The 19,550-nt window shown below is 40.9% G+C and overlaps 2 protein-coding genes across 3 annotated transcripts in view; both read left to right on the top strand.

Annotated features, from left to right (window-relative positions):
* Nucleotides 1-6,468, top strand: part of Dpy19l4 (dpy-19 like 4) — a 57,150-nt gene extending 50,682 nt beyond the window's left edge. For both annotated transcript variants that reach the window (XM_021160112.2, XM_029476299.1), the window contains 2 exons: nucleotides 3,343-3,501; nucleotides 5,065-6,468. In XM_021160112.2, the coding sequence (XP_021015771.1) occupies nucleotides 3,343-3,501; nucleotides 5,065-5,229 (324 nt within the window). In that variant the 3' untranslated portion in view covers nucleotides 5,230-6,468. The remainder of the gene's footprint in view (nucleotides 1-3,342; nucleotides 3,502-5,064) is intronic.
* A 10,378-nt stretch (nucleotides 6,469-16,846) lies between these two features.
* Nucleotides 16,847-19,550, top strand: part of Ints8 (integrator complex subunit 8) — a 50,091-nt gene continuing 47,387 nt past the window's right edge. Inside the window, exons 1-2 of the mRNA XM_021159236.2 lie at nucleotides 16,847-17,125; nucleotides 18,137-18,311. Of these exons, the coding sequence (XP_021014895.1) occupies nucleotides 16,996-17,125; nucleotides 18,137-18,311 (305 nt within the window). The 5' untranslated portion in view covers nucleotides 16,847-16,995. The remainder of the gene's footprint in view (nucleotides 17,126-18,136; nucleotides 18,312-19,550) is intronic.

Below are 19,550 nucleotides of genomic sequence, written 5' to 3'. Positions count from 1 at the left end.
AAAAAAAAAAGGAAAGAAAAGAAAAAAAAGTGAGGCCAGCTTCTGTGAGCGTGTGGCCATGCTAAGGAATTGAGGCTGCCCTTGAGGCAGCTGAGAAACAGCAGAGACTGAGTAAGTAAGCCTCATGGTAGAATAATTAGATGTGTTTAGAGTTGACTGTGCCCAGATGGTGCCTAATGCCTTTAATCTTAGTTCTTGGAAGCCAGAGGCAAGGATTGCAGTAGGTTCAAGATCAGCCTGGACAATAAAGCAAGACTCTGTCAAAGAGCCAAAAAAATGTTTTTAAGTTTTGAAAAGGGACAGAGGGAAAGTTAATTATAGTCACAACAGAACGCATGGCAGGCAGCAGATGGAGAGGAGAGAGATAGGGAGATATACCCAAGGGTGACTTGTCTCTCAGGCAGCAGTTAGTCCTGATGAATGTTTGCTGTGCTTTAAAGAGATGGCGTGGTTTGGGTAGAATATGGAGAGGGAATCCCTCCCCCACAGATTTAAAAACAACAACCTGGGCTTTTTGTCTTTGAGACAGAAATCTCACTATGCAGCCCAGGCCACCACAGTGCCACCAGCTTCTTTGTTTTCTTTGACAGGACTTTTTCCCAATACAGTGTTTCAAAGTCATTCATAATCAGGGTTTTAATTAAATATTTTGTTCTATGTTTTGTAGAACTTGGCTCCAAGAATAGTAACCATGATTTTTCTTTCCCCCTTTTCCAAGTTTGCCTTTCTTTATGGTATCTAGTAAGCAACAGTTACTGTGTTATTTATCTAATCATCAAAATCCAAATGAAGTTCTGCAGAAATGAGACTGCTGTCTATCATGTCTACTTTATGATGCATGGCTAATCTTCATAGAGTCTCTTACACCATGGTTTGTCAACTCAAAGCAGTCTGGTTTGGAGAGAACATTTGGTACTATCTAGAGACACATTTACCTGTCCTAACTAGAGGTACCGTTCTGTGGGCATCTAGCAGGTGCACACCAGGGGTGATAATGGTAAACACTCCACAGCCTCTGTTCTGTCCTCCATCATACGAAGGTTGGAGAACTTCTCTAGGCTACTGAGAGAATGTTGTTTCACAGAATTTTATTTTAAAGATTTAAAAAAATTTATTTGTGTGTGTGTGTGTGTGTGTTTGAGACCAGTAGTGGGGTATCAGATCCCCTGGAGCTAGACTTGCAAGAGGCCCTGGAGAAGAGCAGGAAGAGCTCTTAACTGCTGAACTGCCCCCAGAAGTTATATATATATGTAAAATCAGTCATGACATCTAGTAGGCAGCTAATGAGCATTCTTCAAATAGATTGGATTCTTTTAAAAAACATGTATGTATATATGTATATGGTGTGGGTGTTTTGCTTGTATGCATATATGTGCACCATGTGTGTACAGTGCCTTCAGAAGCCAGAAGAGGGTGTTGGATCCTCTGAAACAGAAGTTAGAGACAGCTGTGGTTACAGATAATTGGGAGCTACCGTGTAGGTATTGGGAATGGACCCTGGGTCCTCGGGAATAGTTGCCAATATTCTTAAACACTGAGAAATTTCTCCAGGCATAGCACTGTACTCAATCTAGCTATTAGATTTTGGTATTTTTCAGAAGAAATAGTATGTGGCACCATAGATCTGGCAAAGTTGTAATGAAACAGCCAATCTAGTCATGACCCGAGTTTCAGACATCCTTCCTCGTCATTTCTGAGTGACCAAATTATTTTTAACATTGTTGACTCTTACCTCATTGGGAAAATGAACATTCTGACACATGGCAATAAAAACTAAAGGAACTATTACAACACAATAATAAGACGGATGATTAAAATTTGAAACTAGACAAAGGACTTGTATAGGCATTTTTTCCAAAGAACTACAAATAACCCATTTGTATATGAAAAGGTTCATGACTTCATTTACCATCTGGAAAGTGAAAGTCAAATCCACAAGTAGGATAGCTAAAATCAAAGGGGCGTATTAGCTGGGCTTGCTGGTATACACCATAAATCCAGCACTGAAGCTTGGGGTGGACAGAGAACAGTCTCTGTGAATTCAAGGACAGCCTGCCTGGTCTACATTTCAAGTTCCAGGACTACAAAGGCTATGTAGACACCCTGTCTCAAAATGCAAACAAAGGGCTGGAGAGATTAAGAGGGCTCAGCGGTTAAGAGCACTGACTGCTCTTCCAGAGGTTGTGAGTTCAAATCTGACCAGCCACATGGTGTCTCACAACCATTCCTAATGAGACCTGATGCCCTCTTCTGGTGTGTCGGAAGACAGATACAGCGTACTTTTAATTAATTAATTAATTAATTAAATTTTTTAAAGGACAAACAAAAGTATAGGGTATAGAGAGCTCAAATGAAACCCTGTATATAGTTTGTGGAAACTTGTCAGTGAGTCTTCACAAAATTAACTGCAGTTACCTTATAACACAGCAACTGTTAGAAATGCAAATATGAGCCAGGCGTGGTGGCGCACGCCTTTAATCCCAGCACTCGGGAGGCAGAGGCAGGCGGATTTCTGAGTTCGAGGGCAGCCTGGGCTACAGAGTGAGTTCCAGGACAGCCACGACTACACAGAGAAACCCTGTCTCGAAAAACAAAAACAAAAACAAAAACAAAAAAAACATAAAAAAGAAATGCAAATATGTACCCTGCACAAAACTTCTATGTCAATATTCATGTACAGTATTCATCATGGCTCCAGAATGCAAGCAACCAAAATGTTTATTAACTTATAGTAAATATTATTTGGCTTTGAAAAATAATAAAGTACTTATGCTATAATACAATATGGGTAAGTTAGGCAAGCTTTATGCTTAGTAAAGGAAGTCAGTCACATAGGATCACACACTGTAAACCCCATATATTTCAAATGTCTAGAATGGAAATCTTTGAAGAGACAAAGAGAATTACTGGCTATATAGGACTGTGACAGGCAAGTTGGGAGGTGACAGATATTATACACAGCACTAATGCAAATAATCTAAAGTGTCAGTCAGTGTACAGCTCTGTGAACATACTAAACAGGATTAGTTGGTGACTTGTATAGTATTGAGTTGTATAATTATATGTGTAAAATGTATATGGGGTGGGTATGTGCATGTGAGCACAGGTGTCCTAGGAGTCCAGAAGAGGATATCCTATTCCCTGCAGATGGGGTTATAGCAGTTGTAAGCTACCTGATGCAGGTCCTGGGAACCAAATTCAGATCTCCAGCAAGAGCAGTATGTGCTCTTACCTGCTGAGCCGTCTCTCCAGCCCTGTGAAGTGTGTTTTATTGAAACTGTAATTTTAATTAACAGGTGCTTTTACTATCTTTTAAATTTTGTTTTAATTATTTGCTTTCAGATTTACCAAATCTATTCAAAGCGATCTGCTGAGGATATTTATAAAATCCTGACATCTTATAAAGCTAACTACCTAATTGTAGAAGATGCCATCTGCAATGAGATGGGAACCACGAGAGGCTGTCGGGTTAAAGACTTACTAGATATTGCAAATGGACATGTAAGTAACCACTTGAAAAGTTAATTGTTCTGACTTTATTTAGCTTTATAATCTTCTTCTGTGAGTTGTGGCTGCCTTAGCATGCCATCTTTCCTCGCACTATGTAGTAGATATACTGCTGTCTAGTAACCAGGGTGACTCACAGGGGAGCTTGTCAGGTTCAGAGAGAACTGGTGTGAACTGATGCTTTTATTCCTAAGAAAATTAGGCGAGAGGACTTGGGAACAAGATGGATAGCTCATTCTGAGTTGTAGGGTAAACTCTGTGAGGCCACAGCCAGGACTTTTACTTTCCTTCTGAAGTACTCATAAGGAGCCGGGCATGGTGGCGCACGCCTTTAATCCCAGCACTNGGGAGGCAGAGGCAGGNNGATTTCTGAGTTTGAGGCCAGCCTGGTCTACAGAGTGAGTTCCAGGACAGCCAGAGCTACACAGAGAAACCCTGTCTCGAAAAACAAAAACAAACAAAAAAAAAAGGACTCACACAGCCCCTTCTGTGCTTGAGGGGTTATAACGCCCTCTTCAGGCCTCTGAAGGCAGTGCATGCATAAGGAATACATATACATGCAGCCAAAACACAAAAGAAAGATAAATCTTTTGAAAACTGTTCTCTTTCTCCTGTCTTTGTGACTGAATGAGCTTGCACTGTGAGCTTACTTACCTTATGCTGCGCGTAATTTGAATGTTTTCAGTTGGTGCCTCATAATGTGATTTTGGTTTAGTGGTGACAGATGGGATATAATCAAGAAATGATATTTAGTAATTAATACTTTTCTATCTACTCTCTGCTGCCTTTCTCTTCTTTTGGTGCCCTGCCTTTCTGCTCTTTCTTTCATGTAATACCAGGCATAAACTTAAGCTTCTTTCCTATCCGATGTATGTTGCAATAATATTATAAAAACAAACGATCCTGGGGCAGAGATGTGCCTTAGTGGTAAAGGTTTTTGTTTCCAATCCTGACGACCTGAGTTGCATTCCTGGTACTCCAGAAAGTTGTTCTCTGATCTAAATACAGATACACACACACACACACACACACACATATACATGCACACATGCATGCGCACACACCCACACACTTCTTAAAATCAGCTGAGCTCTGGTAGTGAAAGCTAGATGAGATGTTAGTGGGAGTGTAAGTGCCTAAGACATGCATGCTTGCCCACCAGACATGTATGATTATGGGTCCTGCACAAGAAGAATGTGGTTGTCTAGGAGGAAGACAGTACATTCATTTTTCATCCTTAGAGGCTGTCTGATAGAGGTCTCAGAGCAATGATGATAGATTATAGGAACAATACCAGCTAAGTTTTAGGATTACATCCTTTACAAACTACAAGCATTTTATGCTTATTACTCAGTTAGTGTTCAGGAGTTCAGTGGTTGTGGGGACTTAGGAAAAGGCTTAAATTTACCAAACAGCATAAGATAATTTAGTCATATTTAGCAATAATAATTTTCACTTATATGTAGTAATATACTAATATATATTTCCTAGTATAAGGATTATATTTCTCATATATTTAATATGGTTTTTAATATTGTGTTTCTTATTGTTTGATAGGTGGTTTTCGAAGAAGGTGACAAATTAACCTATTCAAAATATGGACGATTTTGTCATGAGGTCAAAATTAACTACTCTCCATATGTGAATTACTTCACTAGAGTATACTGGAACAGATCCTACTTTGTGTATAAAGTCAACACTGTGATTTCCTTCCAATCTTGAAAAACAACAGAGCCTTCATTTCAGAGACATGTTGCTTGAAGTCAAGTGCAGTTTTCTTGAGCCTGCACGGTTTCTCACAGATAGAGTGTGGGCATCTGAAACGCTGCTGCTCTTCCTGCGCCTGCTGATTCCTGGGTTTAGAGATTCCTTGGCAGTAGATGATGAGATGTTGATGTCGTCCAGTCCACCACTGTGTCTTTCTGACAGCTTTCTTCCTTAGTACATGACGTAAAGCTTTCCCTGTAGTGTCACCTCATAAATCTTACTCCAGAATATCAGTCTTTATTTGAATATTTTCCAAGGTCAGTGTTTACTTCAAAAACATAATTTTCAATTAAGTACTTAATGTGATTTAATTCTATGATACAAGAGAAAATTCTCCAAGGAAGTTTGTAACAGATGTAATTATTTTACAATATTTTAAGAATAATTGAAATGTTAGTTAAAAATATGTGACATTTAAATTAAAATGGAAAAAATATAAAGGAAAGTTGATTGTTTTTATGATGCTGTTGCTGTCATCTGCTGCTCAGGTGAGCGAGCACATCCTTAGGGGAACAGGACGAGCCCATACGTTTAATTGTTTCACGGCTATTAAGTGATTGCCTTTTCTCACTTATGCCCACTAAGTTGATAACAGTTTAATCATGCTCAGACAGCAACTCCTGTTAATAGACACATACGTGCCTATGTAAATGGACATTTAAAATAATTTTATACAATCTAGCCACATTTTCTCTGGACATATTAACACTGTCACAACAATAATGTGTGCACTAGCGTGCAGCAGTTTCTGGAGATGTGTGCAGGTGCTTTTCAATGTAAGAGCAAACAGAGAGTTGAGTTAACTTCTCCACAGTTCAGAGTGTAAATGCTATAAATGCTATGTTCCCTCGTGTATTTTCATGTTTGTGTCATTAAAGGAAATTGTAAACCAGTGTGGTACCTCACGCCTTTAATCCCAGCACTTTCGAGGCAGAGGCAGGTGAATCTCTATGAGTTTGAGGCCAGCCTAGCCTACATAGTGAGTTCCAGGACAGCACACAAAGCAATATAGGTAAGACCCTGGGTTTTTTGGGGGGGTAGGGAAGAAATTCTAAATTAATATGGCCTCATAAAGAGATTCAGGATAGATAAAAGCCTGTAGAGAAATGGTTTTAATACGATGCATATTTAATTTTACATGATAAAATTGTTTTGTGAACAGGTTCTATAATTTTATTTTATTAGAATGCTATAAAATTCCATTTTAAGAACTCCAAATTAGAAAGAACAATATTTCCTTTTTTTTTTTGTAATGTATATGTACAATTTTTTTCAAGTGTGTGCACTTAAAGTAACGTCTAGACATCTGTTCCACCCTCCTCCACGTTCAGTGTAAATGGTCCTGTTCACTATTGTTCATGCTTATTTTGACTAAACACACGGCTGTGGCACTGTATGTCAGATGAACTCTGAATATCTTGGTAGTCACTAGTGTTTAACATCAGGCTTTATGAAAATGACCAGCTACTCAAATACACACTGAGTACTCATGTGGTCATTCTTGTGATCAGAGCATGCAGAAACAGCTTACATATTGTAAAGGGGGAGGTACAAACCGTATTTCCCTTGTAATATGATTTTTTTTCAATTCCCTTATAAAATGAATTGAGTTTTTGACATAACATGTGCTAAGTTAGTTTTAGTTTTTGTTTTGTTTGCTGTATCAGTAAGCTGCTTTTGCTTTTGTCAACCTATTTCTTAAATAGATGTAGATAATTTTTTTTATTAAAAGTTCATAATTAGCCCCAAGCATGATGGTGAACTCTTTGAATCCCAGCATTCAGGAGGAGCAGGAGCAGGCAGTTCTCTGGGTTCGAGGCCAGTCTGGATTACATAGTGTGTTCCAGGACAGCCAAAGCTACCCCCCCAAAAAAAAAGGTTTAAAATTAATTTTTTATTCAGCACCACCTGAAAGAAGAAGTAAGCTTTATTATAGAAATGGCACTATTGGCTGAGGAGCATGGTGCTGGGCCAGCACACACAAGTCCCTGGGTTCAGCTCCTAGCACCATGGGGGTGGTGGTGGGGGGGGATGGGCAGAGAAGGGCAGACAAATGAAGAAAAGACTGAAATGATAATATTAGGTATCGTAGATATGTTGATTCACTTCCATCTGAACTGTCACTAAGACAACACTATGTTGTTGCAAGCATTTAACTTTTTTCTTTAGTGATTTGTGGAGTAACAAGTAAAAGGTCCTACTACTTGCTATTCTAAGTACTTATTATATAATTGGGTAACCGAGCCCCTATTAGGATCAACCGCAAAGCTGCATTGAAGGAGCAGAGTTTACAGGATTTGGGTGGGAAGGAATTCCTCAAAGAAATATTGAACATATTTACTCTTAATATAACAAACCCATTGAAATAAGTGCCTTAACTTCTTTATTTCTAAGTTCATCTTATACTTTATATCATATTACCTATTTTCTTTTCCATAAGAAACTACTGTTAACTTTTGCCACATGGATAAAGTTCAGTAAGGTGAGGCTTAGGTCCCCTTCCTCCCTTCCATGTGTACACGTGTCCTACTGCACTTCCCTAATATACAAGAGCGCCACCCCACACCGTTTTCATGATTAGCTTCATTCACTAAAATACATTATTAATTTCTTGTATAACTCTCTTATTAGTTTTGAGAAATTAATTAATTTATTTAGGCCCTTGCATGCCAAATAGTCCAACATGTGAAACCTACTTGATAAGGGATGCAATGTGGACTCTGTGAGTTTAGTAATTTTTTAAAAATCTCTTTGGCATCTGTATCTTGATGTTTTGCATTTTATTGGCAGTTTAGTTTTACAATCTAAGTAGTGGACTGCACTCCAGCACTGACTTTATACACATATACACACACATACACAGAGACAGACAGACAGATAGACACACAGAGACAGACCCACACACAGTGGCTTTTCTGTCTAGGACATTAACACAAGTTGCCAATAACCTCAGTGTTCTGACACTTTTCCACAATGTACAGATTGAGTCAACAAAGAATGAAGAAATGGCTGTTAATAATTTGTGGCTGAAAACCATACCTAAAATAGATTATTAATTTCTTGTATAACTCTCTTATTAGTTTTGAGAAATCTTTCTTGGGGCTTTTTATTTTTGAGTTAGTAACACGTTTTGCTGTCTCTTTTTGTATAAAAATTGTATTTTTTTTTCAGTTGGGGTTTTTAACAGTTCTATGTAGATTGATCTTTTAGTAAATTTATTTTTAATGCATGAATATTTATAGAACACGTGTTACTACTTCTGTATATTTAAGAACGTTTTAAACCTCATAACTACTTTCTCATTTATATTTTAGTGTATTCTTTCCTTTATCATATCTAGTTTTGCTGTGTGTGGTGATGCACATCTCTGATCCTAGCCCGTGAGAGGTAGAGACAGGAGGATCAAGTGTTCAGAGTCATCCACAGCTACAGAAATGAGTTTGAGGCCAGCCTGGGCTTCATGAGTCCCTATCTCAAAAAAAGATCCAAAAATTAAATACTCAGTCTCTATTGTTGCTGTTTGCTGTAGCTTTAGACTCAATATGTATTAGAAATCTGGCAAATTACAGGGAAAATCAAACAAGTTCTTACCTGAATTACTGAAGTTTTTTCTTAATGTATAGAGTTAATGCTTTAAATCAAATTAGATGCAGTGTTGCAAAGAAATGTATATGACAGCTTATTTTCTGTCTAGTGAAATTTCTAAATAATATATGTGTTTCTGTATGAAAATTACATTTTGGAATCAAATGTGTTGAATTTAGTATAAAGGATTCTTTGTATTGTTCTGTAATCTTGACAGTTCGCGTGCAATTCTTGACCTTTACTTATGACCATCATCTATATTTTGTGTAATAGTTGAATGACAGAAAATATCAAACAAGATACCTTTTCCTGTTTTAAGCCAATAGCCTGTACAGGTACTTATCCAGAATGAACACAGCTGCCTTTATTAGGTTGACCTCCGAGTCATGACTGTGATGATGTATGTCTAGATTAAATGTTACCTCCTGTAAATAAGCTGACATCTCTGTAAAAGTGTAAATTGTTAGTGAATACAGATACTTGTATAGTGATACAAGGACTTGTTTATAAGTATAAACAGTTTTATTCCGGGTTTTGTAATGTTAATACCCTTTTATCAATAATAATGTTCTTTCATGCTCATTTATCCTCCTTGTTTTGTGTTCATAATAAAACTTCTCAGATTTTTAAACTGTCTTTAACTTGTACTTGATCTTTCTTGTTGTATGTATTGAGCTATAACAAATGGTTCAACTCACTTTTTTGAACATCCAATCCAGTGAGTTTTCAATAGTATTCACAGTTGTGCAGTTTTCACCACAGCCAACTTCAGGACATGTTCATTGCCCACCACAAACCAACTCCATTCCTTTTGGCTGTCAACTGATGCCGCCCGTCCTTACTTTAGGCACTCTCACTAATCTGTGTACATAGTCTCTCGTTCTTCATGGTGCGTACAATGGAATCACACAGCTGATGGTCTTTGATGCCTGGCTGCTTTCACTGGACCTACATTGTCTAGGGTCATCCACATTGTAGCACGTAGCATTCCTTTTCAATGTGAAATGTAGCTATATCTCCTACAGGTTCTGTCTCTTGTGGCAGCGGTTCTCAACTTTCAGAATGCTGCTGACCCTTGAGTACAGTTCCTCAAGTTGTGATGACCCCTGCCTTAGGGTTTTACTGTTGTGAACAGACACCACAACCAAGGCAAGTCTTATAAAAAACAACATTTAATTGGGGCTGACTTACAGGTTCAGAGGTTCAGTCCATTATCATCAAGGCAGGAGCATGGCAGTATCCAGGCTGTCATGGCATAGGCAGAGATGAGAGTTCTACGTCTTCATCCAAAGGTTGCTAGTGGAAGACTGACTTCCAGGCAACTAGGGTGAGAGTATTAAGCCCACACCCACAGTGACACACCTACTCCAACCAGGTCACACCTATTCCAACAAGGCCACACCTCCAAATGGAGCCACTTCCTGGTCTAAGAATATACAAACCATCACAACCCCCAACCATAAAATTATTGTTGTTGCTACGTTGTAACTGTAATTTGCTAGTTATGAGTCATAAGATCTCATGATCTTAGGCAACCCCTATGAAAGGATTGTTTGACCATCAAAGGAATCTCAGCCCCCCAGGTTGAGAAACCCTGCTCTAGAGAGACCTAATAATTTGAGGCTCACAGTGGATAATAAATAAATCTTCAGGCTGATACCTTCTCTTGGAAAAACTAACTCTGGCTTCTTTTTTTTTAACGATCCCCTTTTATTTTGTATGTGCATTGTTGTTTTACCTACATGAATGTCTGTGTGAGGGTGTTGGATCCCCTGGAATTGGAGTTAAAGAGACAGTTGTGAGCTGCCATGTGGTTGCTGTGAATTGAACCAGGGCCCTATGGAAGAGTAGCCAGTGCTCTTACCCTCTGAGCCATCTCTCTAGCCCCAAAGTTGTTCCTTTCTTTTCCTTTTTCCTTCTTTTTCTTTCTTTTTCTTTCGTATTCTTCCCTCCCCTTCCCTTCTCTTTTCTTTCTCAAGGCAGGATTTCACTGTGTAGCCTTCGCTGTCCTGGAATTTGCTCTCTAAACCAGACTGCCTTGAACTGCCTTAAAGTCAACCATAGGTCAAAAAAGTAGAACAAGCAACTAGTTGACAGGAAATGAACATTAGATAATTAAGGAAAAAAAAAACAGTGAGGCGGAGTCAGGAGGACTTATAGAGAGACACACAGGAAGTAGAAGGGAAGGGCATTTAGTTTGAAGGAGATTTTCTGAGATGGTGTGAAAGAGGTGTCTGGGACATTGCCTAAGAAGGAAGGTCATCTGGGTGGTTTCTCTGCCCCTCTAAGCTTGCAGGTTTTCACCCCAGCATCTGGCTAGCCTGAATCTTCATTTGTAAAATCAAACAATTGAGACTTTGTTTAAAAACAATTTCCTCTTAAATTTTTATTTAAAAAATTTTTTAAAGTTTATGTGTGTGTGAGGAGTGTTTGCTTGCATGAATGTCTTTGGACCACAGATGTGCATAATATTCTCTAGGACTGGTGTTACAGATGTCTGTGAATCACCATATGGATGCTGGTGGTCAAACTTAGGTCCTTCCCCTGCCCTTGTATTTTGTGGGATGCTGAGGGAAAGTATAGGGATTTGAACCCAGGGCCTTGTACATGCTAAGCAAATGACCTACCACTGAGTTACAGCCTCAGCTCTACTTTCTATGTCCAATATCCAACACAGCTAGTCTTGCTCTTGGAGCCCTTTAGTTAATCTGATGGAGGCTTGTGACTAAAAAAATCATAGACTACTTCCTAGCCAATGAGCTACCTGCTTTTGGGTCAGGTAATTTGTTGGCTCTCCCAAAAGCTCTTGGGAGTCAGCAACTTCTGAATGGCTAGAGTTTGACAGGGCCTTAGCAGTGTCCTATTTCTTTACCTAGCAGAGTAAATGTTCCCAGTTAGAGCTGAGTCCCTCCTGCCCATGTTCATTTGCAAAGGGGAGGTAGCACTTAGTTGGTGCTTGCTGGATCTGCCATGTCAGCACTCAGGCTTCTAGTTTCCCCTTACAGCCTGGTGACTCCTCATCTACATACTGCATTTTCTATAATACAGGCTGTGTATATTAAGTCTGAACCTAAGGCCTTCTAACTAATTAGTTAATGTTGAGTACTCAGAATCTAACCCAGAGCTTCATGCATGCTAGGCTAGCATTCCACCACTAAGTACCACCCAGAAGACCTCTGACTCTAGGGAGTAAGAATTTGCTCTGACAGGAGCATCCATGTGGATTTGGGGCCAGCCTGGACTCCATAGTCAGTTCCAGGACTACCAGAGCTACTGGTGAGATCCTGTCTTGAAGAACAACAAAAGGGTCGTCGTGCCTGTGGACAAATGGTACAATTGCCATTCTCCAGCCTCATCACACCTTGTGGTGGTTCTTTTCACTGTGTGCAATGTGGAAAAGCAGATTTCAGCCCACCTCTGCAAGCTAGCCAGAACAAACTGATACAGCTCAAAAGGAGTATATGAAGATATTGTGTGTTTCTGACATGTGCCAAAACAACAGTGCCATTTTTTTTTCTGAGAGATTTTGTTGTTTTTCTGGAAATTTCAATATTAGTAAATATGGCAGAGAATCTCTTTCATATAAATTCTAAAAGAGTTCTTTAAATTATCTATATTCAAGAACCAGTTTTCTTTTGTTGATTGATAAGTGGCCTGCTGTTCATGACCGTCTCCCAGCTCAAAGAACATGTTCGGGTTCACTAGCATCTAAACATGTATATACTTGCTCAACTAGATGTGACCCATTGGACATTCACTGGGATATCAGAACAAGTCAGGCTGTTGAAAAAACAATTTCTGAACTGATAGTCTCATTGACAATACTTATCTTGATAATGCCTGTCTTACTGTTCTGTTGCTATGGCAAAATAACATGACCAAGGTAACTTATGAAAAAAAGTATTTAATGGGGCTCACAGTTCCAGAAAGTTAGTGTTCACAACTGTCGTGGCAGGGAGCATGGCAGTAGGCAGGCAGGAGCAGTGGCTGAAAACTTACGTCTGACCCACAAGTGTGAGGCAGAGAAAGAGAGAACTAACTGGAAATGGCATGGACTTTTTGAAAGCTTACTCCCCCCCCCCCCCCCCGTCCCGACCCCAGTGACACACCTACAACAAAGCCACACCTCCTAATCCTTGAACAGTTCCACCAACTGAGGACTAAGCAATCAAATGTATGAGCCCACTGAGGCCATTTTCATTCAGACCATCACAAAGATCCCTGAGGAGCCTTCTCTGAAGCTGTCTTAGGGGATCTATTACTGTGGTAAGATATGACCAGCAACAAGTTTCAGAGGAAAGTATATTTCAGTTTATAATTCCACAGCCCTGTGGGAAATCAGAGCAGGAACTCAAACAGGGCAAGAACCTACAGGAAGGAGCTGGTGCAAAGGCCATGAAGAAGTGTTGTTTACTGACTTATTCCCTATGGCCTGCTCAACTTGTTTTCTTATACCATCTAGGATGAGGGGTGGTACCACCTCCAGTAAGGTAAATCAAGACAATTCAGTACAGACTTGCCAGGAATCTTATAGGCCCATTATCTCTGATAAATCCCATATGACTCTAGCTTGCATCAAGTTGACAAAATTAATCACTAAGGACAGTGGTCCGATAACGCTTTGTGGACCACATTTAAGAGCTTTATTTTTAGGGGCTTGAGAGAAGCTCAGAGGTAAAGAGTGCTGGTAGCCAGGTGTTCTGGCTCAGAATATTAATCATGGTACTCAGGAGGCAGAGGCAGGTGGATATGTGAGTTTGAGGCCAGCCTGGTCTATATAGGGAGTTCCAGAGCAGCCAGAGCTACATAGTCTCCCTCTCTCTCTCTCTCTCTCTCTCTCTCAAAAATAAATAAATAAATAAAATAAATAAAATAAAAAGAGTGTGTCCTGCTCTTGCAGGAGCCTAGAGTTCAGTTCCCAGGGGATTTGATGATATACTTTTCTGACCTCCAGGGTGCATACACACTAATTTTAAAAAAGTCTTTTAATTATTTTTATTTTATATGTATGAGTATTTTGCCTGCATGTGTGCCTGTGCCACACATGTCTGCCTGATGTCTGAGGAAGCAAGAAAAGAGGGTGTCAGGTCCCTTGGATCTGGAGTTACAGATGTTTCTGAGCCTCCTGTGTGCTGGGAATTGAACCTGAGTTCCCTGGAAGAGCAGCCAGTGCTCTTAACTCCTAAGTCTTCTCTCCAGGTCCTGAAAATAAATCCAAAGATGATGAAGGAGAAGAGGAGGAAGAGGAGAAGGAGGAGGAGGAGGAGGAAGAGAAACCAAGATCTATATTCTCTGATTTGTTGATATGTGGTATAAGAGTTTTGGTTTGTTGTTATTAAGAGTTTTGCTATGTAGCAAGGCTGGCCTCAAGCTTATCACTCATTCTATACTCTGTGAATGCTGGGAATATAGGCATGTACAACCATGCCAGGGTTGAGTGCCTGCCTATTGGAAGGAATCACATTATTTGCTGGCATACTTACATCTGTCCTCATTTTGAAAGTATATGGATAAAACTTTAGAGACTCATGTCAGGGTGGCTCTGCCTCTGACAACTGTGACTTAACAGCACAGGGAAAGGAATGGCAAAGAGGACCTTCCAGTGATCATCCCGTGATGTATTAATGAGACAATATTTGGCTACTGAGAAAAATTCTGAGATCCAGTTCTAAAAGCACACCATGAGTTGGTGTCTGGTCTACACACCAAAGAATTTGTGCTTTAAATCCTGACACACACAAGCTTATTACTTGGAAGTGAGAGAGGTAAGTTTTCCTCCCGAGGCTCATTTGGCAGTAGCAGACTTCCCACTGGCCAGAGGACTGTATTCTTCCCTCTATGCAACTTGAAAACGTCAACTTGGAGGTATCTGTCCAGCCATTTTCTTTGCCAATCTTGTCTGCCACTGTAGAATGCTTTAAGGTTTAAAGGACCAGGGTGGGAGTTGCCATTTAAAGACAAAATAATTCAGAAACTCAGCCCCAACTTAACATGGCAATCAGTGAACACTGACTGACTTCATTTCTTCAGATTGTTGAGTTCTCCATTCAGCTAGATACTTTTTTACAAAGTGATACAGAAAAAGTTGAAAGCAGTAACATGACTTTATAATAGCTTTAAATTTATTGCTGGTTTATAAAAGCTTTGACAAAGCTGAGATTAAATCAAAGGCTTGCTATCCCAGTTATTCCTGTTTTGTTTTGTTTTCGAGACAGGGTTTCTCTGTATAGTCCTGGCTTTCTTGGACCTCACTCTGTAGACTAGGCTGGCCTCGAACTAGAAATCTGCCTGCCTCTGCCTCCCAAGTGCTGGGATTAAAGGCATGCACCACCACTGCCAGGTTTATCCCAGCTATTCCTAAAGGATATAAGATCCACCAGAATATTTATAGAATAGTTTTTCATATTCTATACATGGTTTTATTTTATTCTTTTAAAAAGAAATCTAAAAACAAAACAACAGATAACCACCACCAAAAAAAAAAAAAGCCCACAAAGAGCTTAATCTATAATCCAGCACTTGGGCGGTTGATTCAATAAAATGGATGCAAGTTCAAGTTTAGCCTGGGCTACATAGTTTCAGGTCATTCTGGGCTACAGAGTGAAACCCTGTTTCAAACAAAGCAAAACAAAACAGAAGGAGAAGCATCTAAAAGAAACTGACTAAATCTGAATTTTTTCTTTGTTTCTCAGGGTCCCTTTATGAAAACAATCATCTTTAGTAACACATATCTGAAATTTTCTATGGGGTGTGTGTAGGATGTCTGGGAGTTTTCTTCAACCTTTCTTCTGGATGTATTTTGTCCGGATCAGCTGGCCAGTCAGCTGATCACAAGGACTCTCTAGAAGGACCAATCTGGTCCCTAACTTGAGGGCATCCTTTGGCTTGATAACGATACTTAAGGACGTTACAGAATGGCGGAACACGTAAAATAGGGTTTACTGTGCCTAGACTGGAGATCCGAGGAGAATTAACTAGGTCCTTATACCGAGAGTTAGTCCTGGGAAGTCGCAGAAAAGTTGGATTTTTTAAAAAAAAAATTTTTTTATTACGTATTTTCCTCAATTACATTTCCAATGCTATTCCAAAAGTCCCCCATGCCCTCCCCCCTACTTCCCTACCCACCCACTCCCATTTTTTGGCCCTGGCGTTCCCCTGTACTGGGGCATATAAAGTTTGCGTGTCCAATGGGCCTCTCTTTCCAGTGATGGCCGACTAGGCCATCTTTTGATACATATGCAGCTAGAGTCAAGAGCTCCNGGGTACTGGTTAGTTCNTAATGTTGTTGCACCTACAGGGTTGCAGATCTCTTTAGCTCCTTGGATACTTTCTCTAGCTCCTCCATTGGGGCCCTGTGATCCATCCAATAGCTGACTGTGAGCATCCACTTCTGTGTTTGCTAGGCCCCGGCCTAGTCTCACAAGAGACAGCTATATCAGGGTNCTTTCAGCAAACGCTTGCTAGTGTATGCAATGGTGTCAGCGTTTGGAGGCTAATTATGGGATGGATCCCTGGATATGGCAGTCTCTAGATGGTCCATCCTTTTGTCTCAGCTCCAAACTTTGTCTCTGTAACTCCCTCCATGGGTGATTGACAAATGGGACCTCATGAAACTGCAAAGCTTCTGCAAGGCAAAAGACACCGTCAATAAGACAAAAAGGCCACCAACAGATTGGGAAAGAAAAGTTGGATCTTAACTATGTAATCTGCTTTGGGAAACGGGGAGAGGAGTTAGGCTGGAAGGAGTCTCAAAAAGGTAAAGCACCCAAGACAAAGCAACTAGATCTGGTCTCTTTGGTTTTCTTAGGAAGACATCGAACTCGCTTCATTTTCTCTGGGAATGTCCAGAGAACCTGGAGAGCCCCGCCAGAATCCAGCTTCTGAAGGGCCAGGAGACTCCATGGCAGCTAGGGGGCGGAGCAGTCTGCTGCTCCCGCCCCTTTCCTCCGAAGTCTAACTGGGATTGGTCGAGAGCGTGGCTAGCTGCGGATCCGGGGCCGGGCTCTGGCCGACTACTACGCCATCTTGGGCTGTGCGAGCTGCCTAGAGGTTCCGGGCGGTTTGGCTGGATAAAGGGACGGGGCGAGGGTCAGGTTGGAGCCCGGAGGCGGCGGGAGCAGCGGCGGCGGGGGCAGGATGAGCGCGGAGGCGGCGGACCGGGAGGCGGCCACCTCCAGCCGGCCCTGCACCCCGCCGCAGACTTGCTGGTTCGAGTTCCTGCTGGAGGAGTCGCTGTTGGAGAAGCATCTGCGCAAAGCCTGTCCGGGTGAGCGGGCGGGCGTGGTCTGCGGCCCGCTGCCTTCTGTCCCCCGCTGCCTGAGGCCTGGCTGGCGCCGCTGGGCCCAGCTCCACGGTGCCTCAGCCGGGAACGTCGCGGCGGAGCGGCGGAGGAAAGTTTCAGACAAAGGCTTTCGGTCCGCCGCGGTCCTCACAGCGAAGGGCGCCCGCACTCGCCAAGCGGGGGTCGGGTCGCTGATGTCGCGAGGGGAGAGCGGGAGAAGCTAGCCATTGCGGCTCTGCGGAGCCTAGAGCCAGCCGTAGCCTCAGGTTCATTCAGCCAGGGGATTGTGTACTTCACTGTTGAACCCCGAATTAATATACATGCCCCGAAAATAGCTGCTTGGACTGTTGTATAGGGATACGGGTGTTGGGCAAGGAACATGGCCCTTTTCCTCTTTCGGGCATTTTTGTAAAGATACAGTGTAAGTTCTTTACCTTTAGTTTGCTCAGTTCTCATCCGAATTTGGCCTTGTAGGAGACTACTTTGTGAAACGTTGGCATCATTTGTGGGGCAGTTTTACCAAGTGTATCTCAGTGCTTTTAGAGCTTTCCTATTGACACATTGTTAAGGGCTAGGGTGCCAAGCCTCCGTGCTTAGCTCTTTACATAGGTTGCGGTCCTTAGCGAAGCCTTCATTATAGTGAAGAAAGTGACATTAGCCGCTACTTTCCTTGTGGGAAACAAAGCCAGAGACAATTCAATAAAAGACCCCTAACTGTCAAAACAGTACTTCTTTCCTCCAATTGGCATTGGTCTTATCTTGAACTGAGAACCTGTAATGCTTAGTTCTCTGTGAAATGCTGTGTTATGAATCAATTTTGAATCGCCTCCAGACCCTCTTGCTTATTAATTAAGCTGGCAAACGCAGATCTGCAGCTGTCTCTGACCACACCTCCAGATGTTTCATGCCCCCAAGTACCATAGTCTTTAGAATATGCCAATCCTTTTGCGTTTTTATAACGAAAACTTTAAGAATTTAATTTCTTTTAAATCCTAGATCCTGCACCAGTTCAGCTTATAGTTCAGTTTTTGGAGCAGGCTTCCAAACCTTCAGTTAATGAGCAAAACCAAGTCCAGCCTCCACCTGATAACAAGAGAAATCGCATCCTAAAGCTTCTTGCTCTTAAAGTTGCTGCACATTTGAAGTGGGATTTAGACATATTGGAGAAAAGGTATAAAGCTGTAAATGGCATTATATTTGAAGCTGTGTTTAAATGTCTTTGTTTCTGTCTGTATTCTAATGTTTTTCTGATAGTGGCTTAAAATAAATTACTTTTCTGCATGTTCATGGCAAAATATTCAAGCATGTAAAAAAGGTGTTAAGAAAGTAAACTTAGACGTGTGTGTAGTTCCAACAGCTTGAGGCTGAGGCAGCAGGCTTACTAGAGCCCCCAAGTTAAGAGACCAGCCAGGACAGCAGAATAACTCAAACCATCCAACTCTAGGAAAGCTGCAGTAGATAAACCACCCTTTGAACAACATTTGAACAGTAGATAAACCACCCTTTAAGGTAATGAGAAAACTGTCTTCTTGTGGTACTAGAAATTACAGCCAGGGCCTCAGTTTTTTACCACTAGTAGCTGAGTTAATTATTGCTTCAGGCATGGTAACATGAGAAAGTCCAGACTGAGTGCTTTAAATGTTTTGGTTAGCCTAAGTATCTGCTGGCAGTGAATAAAGTTAATGATGGACGTAGCAGATGACTTACTCTTGGATTTAGTTAATTTTTTGGCCAGGGATCATTTACTCCTCCCCAAAAACTGTTACCATTACTACTCAAATCAGCATTTACTTATTTAAATTCAAAGCAAATAGTTTCAAAGGTATGGTTAGAAATTTACTTATTTTAATCCTTTCTTTCAATTTAAAAAATAAAAGGAGTACCTGAAGAACTTATAAAGACAGACATAACATTTTTGTGTATTTTTTTGTCCTGGTTTGCCCAGTGTTCTGGTTTGTTTAGTGTCAGACTGAACCTAAGCCTCAGAAGTGCTAGGGACGCATTGCCACCAAGAGTGTCAACTCTTCCTTCTATTTTTATTATTTTTGTTTTGTTTAGAAATTCTGCTTTTTATTTGAACTTTTTGGGGGGGGTTATTTTATGTGTATGAATGTTTGGCCTACATGTATGTACGTGTATCATGTGAGTGCCTTCAGAGATCAGAAGAGGGCATCACATCCCCTGACTGGAGTTACAGATGGATGTGTGTGGTGGTAATCCAACCCACATCCTCTGAAAGAGTAACACATGCTCTAACCACTTGAGTATCTGTCCAGTGCCTACCCACACTCTATCCCTTCCTCCCTCTTCCTTTCCCTTCCTTCCTTTCTTTCTTTCTTTCTTTCTTTCTTTCTTTCTTTCTTTCTTTCTTTCTTTCTTCCTTCCTTCCTTCCTTCCTTCCTTCCTTCCT

This window comes from Mus caroli, chromosome 4 (assembly GCF_900094665.2).
Source record: "Mus caroli chromosome 4, CAROLI_EIJ_v1.1, whole genome shotgun sequence".
Lineage (NCBI taxonomy): Eukaryota > Metazoa > Chordata > Mammalia > Rodentia > Muridae > Mus > Mus caroli.
This window is presented reverse-complemented; position numbering and strand designations above follow the sequence as displayed.